Source organism: Trichechus manatus, unplaced genomic scaffold (genome assembly GCF_000243295.1).
Source record: "Trichechus manatus latirostris isolate Lorelei unplaced genomic scaffold, TriManLat1.0 scaffold00105, whole genome shotgun sequence".
Taxonomy (NCBI): domain Eukaryota; kingdom Metazoa; phylum Chordata; class Mammalia; order Sirenia; family Trichechidae; genus Trichechus; species Trichechus manatus.
In genome coordinates this window covers 7,988,672-7,997,588 of record NW_004444041.1, presented here as the reverse complement: position 1 = coordinate 7,997,588, position 8,917 = coordinate 7,988,672, and the positions used below count along the sequence as shown (strand labels likewise).

The window sequence follows — 8,917 nt, the reverse complement described above, 5'->3', positions numbered from 1 at the left end:
CGGCTACCACCACTGACTGCTCTGACCGGGATCACAACAGAGGGTTCTGGACAGAGCTGGAGAAGGATGTAGAACAAAATTCTAACACACACAAAAAAGACCAGATTTACTGGCCTGAAAGAGAGCAGAGAAACCCAAAGCATATGGCCCCTGGACACCCTTTTAGCTCAGTGGTGAATTCACTTCCGAAGTTTACCGTTCAGCTGGGGATTGGACAGCCTCATAAAACAAAACAGGACTAATGAGGCACAGCAGTCCAGGGACAAGGACTAGAAGGCAGGAGGGGACAGGAAAGATGGTGACAGGGAATGCAAGGTTGAGAACGGACAGTGTTGACATGTCATGGGGTTGTTAACCATTGTCATAGGGCAATATGTGTACTAACTGTTTAATGAGAAACTATTAGTTCTGCAAACCTTCATCTAAGGTACAAATAAAAAAAAGAATTATCTTTGTGGGATCAAATTGACAACAGCAACTCAAAAGGTTTGATGGGAAACCTAGGGGGCAGTGAGTTGAAGATAATGGTGATGGAATAATTTGGAAAAGGATAGTGAGAATAGCAGCACAAATGGAAGAATGTAATCGACATCACTGAATTGTACATGTAGAAACTTACAAAATGGTGTAACTTTGGCTATGTATATTTTCACCAAAAACAAAGGTCCTCAAGGTTGAGAAGGGAGAGTGTTCACATGTCGTGGGGTTGTTAACCAATGTCATAAAACAATATGTGTACTGGCTGTTTAATGACAAACTATTTGTTATGTAAACCTTCATCTAAAGTACAATTAAAAAAATTTTTTTAAATGACTTAGAGAATAAAAAAAGAATCATGGAAATGAAAAAAATATATATGATAACAGAAAAAAATTCAATAGAAGCTGGAAGATAAGTCGAAGAAATTTCCAAAAGGTGGGAATAAAAGATGAAGAGATAAGAAACAGGAGTCACATGTAAAGAAGATTAGACAATCAAACCACGAGGTCTAAAAGGTGACTCATAGGAATTCCAGAAAGAGAACTGAGAAAATGGAGGGGAGAAAACTATCAAATAAACAAAATCCATACTCTGAGAACTAAAGAACACAAATGTTCACTCTTGAAATTGATAAAGAAATTGTGCTATGTTTATATAATGGAATACTAAACAGCATTAACATTGAATATAGCTATATACAACAAATGTGGATGAATCTCACAAACATACTGACAGCAGAGACAGACACTAGAGAAGATGTGTGCATAATTCATTAATGCAAATTTCAAAAACAGTAAAGCTAACCTGTGAGGTTACATACAAGACAGGATAATGGTTACCTCTGGGGAAAAAGAAGGGAATAGTGATTGGGAGGGGTATGATGAAGCTTCTGTGGTGCTGGCAATATTCTGTTTCTTGACCTGGAAGTTGGATGTGTTAACTGTGCACTTCACATGAGTGCACCGAAAAATAAACTATTAAACAATGAATAATATAATAGTCTATCGAACAATAGAATAATAATATCAGTATTATTAGAAGTTGAATGTGGTTCTCTCTAGAACTGGAACTCAAGAGATGGGCAGACAAAGGGCAGAAGACTGTTGCTTTTTGTTTTAAGACTTATAAAATCATTTTATCGTTAAAACTAAGTACATATTGTTGCTGTTCGGTGTCACTGAGTAGATTTCAACTCATAGCACTCTGGTGGCACATCGGTTAAGTGCCTGGCTGCTAACTGAAAGGTTAGCTGTTCGAACCCACCCAGTGACTCCTCAGGAGAAAGATCTGGTGATTTGCTCCTGTAAAGATTACAGCGTAGAAAATCCTATGGGGCAGCTCTACTGTGTCACATGGGGTCATTTTGAGTATGTAGATGTTACTTTGATAAAAGTTAAATTGAAATCCTCCCCCAAATAACCTAAACAAACAAACAACAACAAAGAACATCAGACCAGGAGTAAAGGGGCCAAGAACTTCCAGTTCCAGATGTGTCTCTTAACTACTTTGTGTGACCTTGGGCAAGTCAGTTAAATATACTGTGCCTTGGATTTTTCATCTCTTATGAGGGATCTGGAATAGATGATCTCTAGGGTCATGTAGAAAGATCAGCTGTGAAATTCCATGACTTCTTATCATCCAAAAGCCAACTTAGTAGGTTTTGCGAGCTTCTTAATACACAGACTGTATTTGATATAAAGAATTTCATTCATCACTGAAAAAGTACTAGTATGTGTCTATTAAGTTTTTAATGATTATTCTAAAAACAAACTATATTTTCCAAATAGATTGTCAAGAATGCTTTATACAATTAACTTCTCTTACTTAAAAATGTTTATAATATTACACTATAAAAGTAATACACATTCTTTCTTTGTTTTGTTCACTGATGTGTTCCGAGGGCCTAGAACAGTGCCTAACATATAGTAGGTACTCAGTAAATATTTGTCAAATGGGTGAATGAATTCATTGTAGAACATTTGGGAAGTACAGAAAGAGCTACTGTTAATATTTTAGTATATTTCTTTTTAAAATTTCATATGCCCAGGTTGTTTTTCTCAATTGAAATCATGTGTCATATAAAATATAAAATTTTATATTCTGCTTTTTCACTGAACTTTATAATACTATTTTTAAAAATCTTTACTGATTAAAGTATTAACTATTTAAAAAACCCAGGAGGGAATATTATAAAGTAATGCAGAAAAAATAAAATAAAATAAAATTCAACACTTAAATGTCAAAGAACAGAAAAAAAGTCCACAGAGTAAACATGTTTCAGCAATAAATAACTTTTGAGTACCTCCTGTATGCAACATAGTTTTCTTCTCCATAATGCCAAGAATACAAAGATTAAGAAGATATGACCTTTACCTTAACAACTTTACCTTAGCTTCTTGAACATTAAAAATTGTATGCATATGCGAGGTGAGAGTATTCCATTTCCACTTTTAATCTGATCTACATAATTTTCATTTAAATGGTACAGGAAGAATAACTACTAGGCTACTGCTGATCATGTTGTCATACATAAGACTTTTAACTAATGAAACTGATTTTCATGTCTGATTTATGGAATAAGTCTTATTTCTTTAGAGTCAGACTTGAACACTAGTTGATTATGGGATTAATGGTTCCATAAATATCTACCTTCAGAGGAGACAAAGCCTGAATTTTACATTACCCATATATTTTTTCTGAAAGGTTAAACTACAAATGTTCTAAAGTTGCTAATATTTTAATTAATGGGAGTAAAAATGATTTATGGTTACTAAAATTCTTATGATTATAAATAATTTCACATGTAGATCATGAAAAACAATAGACAGCAATTTATTTTCATCTTGATAAGAGCATTAAATATACCATCAATTTGCCTTTGGCATTTTAAGTGATGCTTATTTTAGCTATCTCAATGTTTGCTTTGTAATCCCGAAATGTTTGTGATGCAAATAACCAAAGAATTGAAAATAGGGCTAGTAAATAAGTTACTTGAATAATTATTGTTATCATTACTCCTACTGAATACTTCATGTTTGTTTTTCCCAGAGAAAGCAACAAATAGCAAAAAAAATCTTTTTTTCATTCATCTAAACTTTGTTGGATTTACAAGAAAATGTATAAATCTAAAATCCAGCAACTGAAAATACCATAATTATAGATACATTATTTTTAATGAAATTCTTCCAATTTAATATTACTTACATACTATGTCCTTTGCTTCATGGATTATAAAACTAGTGTTATGGATTGAATTGTGTCCCCCAAAAATATATGTTGTAAATCCTAACCTCTATGCCTGTAGTTATAATTCCATTTGGGAATGGGCTGTCTTCGTTATGTCGATGAGGCAGGATTAGTATAGGGTATGTCTTGAGTCAATCTCTTTTGAGATACAAAAAGAGATTAAATGCAAGATAGTAAGTAGAGATGGGGTAAGATAGATGCCAAGACACGTGGCGAAATCAGGAAGCAGAAGCCGAAGAGACAAGGATCTTCCTCCAGAGCTGACAGAAAGAGAAAGCCTTCCCCTACAACCAGCACTCTGGATTTGGACTTCCAGCCTCCTAAACTGTGAGAAAATAAATTTCTGTTTGCTAAAGCCACTCAGTTGTGGTATTTCTGTTATAGCAGCACTAGATAACTAAGACAGAATCTGGTACCGGCAGAGTGGAGTGCTGCTCTAACAGATATCTAAAATGTGGAAGCAGTTTTGGAATTGGGTAATGGATAGAGGCTGGAAGAGTTTTAAGGTGCCTAATAGTAAAAGCCTAGATTGCCTTGAAGAGACTGTTGGTAGAATTATGCATGTCAAAGGGAATTCTGGTGAGGGCTCAGAAGGAAGTGAGGAGAGTTACAGAGAAAGCCTCTATCGTCTTAGAGAATACGTATGGCACCAACAACAGAATGTTGCTAGAAATGTGGACACTAAAATGTGTTTTTGGTGAGGCTTTAAAAGAAAATGATGAACATGCAATTAGACAACGGAAGAAGGGCAGTGCTTTTTATGCAGTGGCAAAGAACTTGTCTCAATTATGTTCAAATGTTTGGTGGAAGGAAGAACTTGTAAGTGATGAACTTAGATATCTGGGTGAGGAGATCTCTAAGCAAGATCATACAGAGGCCTTGTGGTTTCTCCTTGCCACTTGTAGTAAAATGTGAGAGGAAGGAGATGGACTTAAAAATGAACTGCGCAAAATGAAAACAGAATTTAAAGATTTGGAAAATTCTGTTATACAAACTAAGGACACATGTCCTGAAATGTTCACCAAAGATGTGGCTACAAAATTTTTTGTTAAAGATAGTAAGCCTGTGAGTGATGGATCTAACCAACTACCGCAGTAAAAAAACCCATCAGCTTAGACTGAAGGGGACAGAGAAAGAATGAAAGGGAAGAATGTTGTCTGCCTCTTAGAATTCTACAGGCAGGAAATAGGCCAAAGGAGCTACATCTGTTGTCCACCAAGAAAAGAAAAGGACCATTCAGAAGCAGCTTGGAGATCAGCAGAACTGTTGGAAGGCGCACAGGAAGCAGGGCCTTCTCGATTTCAAAGGGTGGGACCACAGTCTCCGGGATCTCAAGGGGTGGGGCCACAGCTTCCTAGATTTCAAAGAGTTGGATCTTTGCCAACTTGGTTCTGGATTATGGGGCTGCCATCAAGGTGTGCCAGGGGATGGAGCCGCCAACCAAAGCTGAGGGAATAGGGCTGCCACGGCCAAGGGGCAAAAGAATGGGGCCTACCAAGGCTGAGGGATTGGGGTCACCAGTCAGATGGACTAAGAGAATGGGCCCACTTAAAGCCCAGGGGGCAGAGTTGCCATCTCAGAGGGCCTAGAAGGCAGAGCTGATGCCCAGGGCTGAGGGGCCTCCATACTGAATCTAAAGGGCACTGCCAACGTCCAGAGTCTGGAGGGCAGGGCCATTGACCCGAGGGTCTCAGAGAACAGAGGATTATTTTCAAGCCTTGAGACCTAATGTGATTTGTTCTGCTGGGTTTTGGACTTGCCTAGTGCCCATTATCCCTTCTTTCTCTACAATTTCTCCCGTTTTTAAATGGAAAACTCTACTTTGTGCCTGTTCTACCCTTATACTTTGGAAGCAGATAATTTGTATTCTAGATTTCACAGGGTCATAGATGAAGAGGAATTTTGCCCCATGATGAAATACACCTAAAGTCTCACCCATATTTGGTTTAGATAATTCAGAAGATGAGATTTTGGACTTGGAGGTGATTTAGGACTTTTGGGATGATGTGTTGGCACAAATGTGTTTTGCATGTGGAAAGAACATGAATTTTGGAGGGCCAATTGGTGGAATGTTATAGATTGAACTGTGTCCCCCCAAAATATGTGTTGTAAATCCTAACTTCTATGCCTCTATAATCCCATTTGGAAATGGGTTGTCTTTGTTATGTTGATGAGGCAGGATTAGTGTAGAGTGTGTGTTGAGTCAATCTCTTTAAAGATATAAAAGAGATTAAACAAGCAAGAGAAGCAGAGACGGGGAAGGCAGATGCCAAGACACATGGAGAAACCAGGAAGCAGGAGCTGAAAAGACAAGGACTTTCCTCCAGAGCTGACAGAGAGAAATCCTTCCCCTAGAGCTACTGCTCTGGATTTGGACTTCTATCCTCCTAAACTGTGAGAAAATAAATTTCTGTCTGTTAAAGGCACCCACTTGTGGTATTTCTGTTATAGCAGCACTAAATAACTAAGACATCTAGTTACTTACATGTGACAGGAAGCTGCCTGTAGACTGGGAAGATGGTACATTAGAATGAGAACGAGCAGCAGATGATGGCTGTAGAAGGCGTGATTTCACAGAAGAATTTGAAGTATATCCAGGGCCCTGAAGTTCCTGGAAAACAATATAGATGTGAGCAAAATAATTTCCAACTTATAAGTACAAAGAATTGTGATATAAAAACATATTTTTTCAAGCATAATTTTAGTCTTACATGTTGAACTTACACATAGTTAAGTATTAAGCAAGATGATTCAAGATGTCCAAGTTACTCTGAGGACTAAGTATGTGATTAGGTAGATGCACTCACACTTCTAACTGATAAAGCAATCCAGAGGTGAAGACATACCTAGGATGTTATTACACTGGTTTCTAACTTCTGGCAAAAAGACTCCATGCTAGCTCTGGTATACTACTGAGAAAGTTTCTCTACATTTATGGAGTGCTCCTGTCTATGCAAGTATCCATTAGTGAGGCTTTAAAGTATTTCTACAACTTTAAAATATACTTCTGAAAAGTAGGCATATATTTTAGTGGAAAATGTACTACTCTTAAAAAACACATTTTTTTGCTCTTGTTGTTAAAATCTGCATATTCCCCTTGTTAGAACAGTTTGTGAAGCACTTTGCACATTGCCTGGTACATAGTAGGCATTCAATGAACATTTGTTGAATGTACACAGTTTTCACAATTATTTTAGGGCCGTATAATATTCTTTTAATTTACTGTATCTTAGTTTTTAAAACAAATTCCATAGTGTTGAATATTTTGGTGGTTTTTCATTTTTTTTACATTTACAAAAAGTACCAGAGTGAACATGTTTGAGAATATATATTTGTGGGTCAGATGAATGACATTTCTTTGAAATTGTTTGGAGTGGACTGAGAAACAAAGGGTACGAGTATCCTTATGGTTCTTGCTACATACTGCTGAGTTTTCTTTCTAGTTCCAAAACTGTAGTATTTTGGGAGAGCTTTACATTCTCAAGTGACTGCAGCAAAGACCAGAAGCCAGCAGCTAGCTACTGGTATCACCACAGCCCTTGAAAATGGCAAGACAGACACGGCCACATTCTTTCCTTTCAGGGATGATTAAAAAAGGAAACTTCTGCTAGAAACTGGCTTACAGCCATCCAATGGATGAAACATGATGTTATATAAATGACTGGAGATTAGTTGGACAAACAAGATAAAACTCAGAGTTTGTGCTCTTTCCCAGAATCTGAGAGTAGCATTTTGGAACATGGATTCACAATTCTGTTTTTAGCCTCTTTTTAAAATATCAAAGAGAAGGACCAGGTGTCCAATGAGTTAATATACTGGACTTTCAAATCTGGAGATATAGATTCAAATTCTCCCCATCTGAAAGTAAATATGAGTTTTCTGGCTTCTTACAAATACCTAGTGGGTATTCCATTCACCCTCAGATTTGACAATTTGACGGGATGATCCCAGTATCTTCTTTTTCGCCGAGCCCTGAGGACTGGAAGCCCATATGAGGTGAGGCAGGTGCCATAACTGAGCTAAGAGAAGAGACAGCCTCATCTCCCACCCCCTCACCACACACACCTCTTGGGATTCTGATCTACTATTCAATATTTCCCCTTCAAGAGGCACTGAGTTACACAGTTGTTTAAGAGAAACTGGAAATTAAAAAACATACAAAAAACACATATTTTTGTCTGTCACACAGATTACATCACTTTTGCTATTCCCCAAACAAGCCAAACACACTCTTGCTTTGGGCCTTTGCACTTGCTGGACCCCTCTGTGCGGAATATTCTTCCCTCAGATATCTCCAAGGCAGGCATTTTTACGTGGCACTTTCTCATTTTAAGCTAAAGCACAGTAATTCAATATGAAAAAAAACTGGTGTAGTATGTAACAATGTTTGTACAAATTTTATAATTGCTAGTATCAGTATTGAAAGTAGACTTGAATGCATTTAAGGTACATGAAGAAAATGTAAAAGTATATCAAAGAAAGGCATTATTTTTGCTTAAATTACTACTTATAATAAAAAGCAAACAAACTTACTTTTACATCCAAAGTGTGTTGAAGTTTTAGGCGCACAGATTCTTGTTCCTGGCGCTGTATTATATCTTGACATTCTGCAAACTGCAAAGATGCCTACAATCAAGCAACCACATGTGATTTATCGTTGATCTTTATTTTTATTTTATTAACCTATAAATGCAGAGCTGCTATGTCTTTGAGGACACTTCTTCCACTCTCGGACAACTGTATTGCAATGATTTATTTGTTTATCTGTTATATTCAGTAAACTGAGAGCAACTGGGGCCATGTCTTTATCCTCTGTATCTCCAGCATATCCCTAGCATTTAATATGTGGAGGGTACTCAGAAGAATGAATGAATTAAGGATGAGATGAGCAAACATATAAAAACATAACAGTTTATTAAAAAACAACAAAACCTGTTGCCATCAGGTTGATTCCGCCTCATAGCAGCCCTATATGCCAGGGTAGAACTGCCCCATATGGTTTCCAAGGAGTGCCTGGTGGATTCGAACTGCCAACCTTTTGGTTAGCAGCTGTAGCTCTTAACCACTATGCCACCAGGGTTTTCAAGAGCAAACTATAAAAGTTTATATAAAAACAACCACAACTGAAATTCATTAAGTGAGTCAATGTATCTTGTTTGAAGAAGCAAGCTGGCACAGGTGAGACCCCAGA

The 8,917-nt window shown here is 37.1% G+C and overlaps 1 protein-coding gene across 3 annotated transcripts in view; it reads right to left on the bottom strand.

Moving 5' to 3' along the window:
• Nucleotides 1–8,917, bottom strand: part of CCDC158 (coiled-coil domain containing 158) — a 79,861-nt gene that overhangs the window by 34,079 nt on the left and 36,865 nt on the right. For all 3 annotated transcript variants that reach the window (XM_012557493.1, XM_023737628.1, XM_004383126.2), the window contains 2 exons: nucleotides 8,260–8,352; nucleotides 6,212–6,337 (listed from right to left, as the gene is read on the bottom strand). In XM_012557493.1, coding sequence (XP_012412947.1) covers nucleotides 6,212–6,337; nucleotides 8,260–8,352 — 219 coding nt within the window. The remainder of the gene's footprint in view (nucleotides 1–6,211; nucleotides 6,338–8,259; nucleotides 8,353–8,917) is intronic.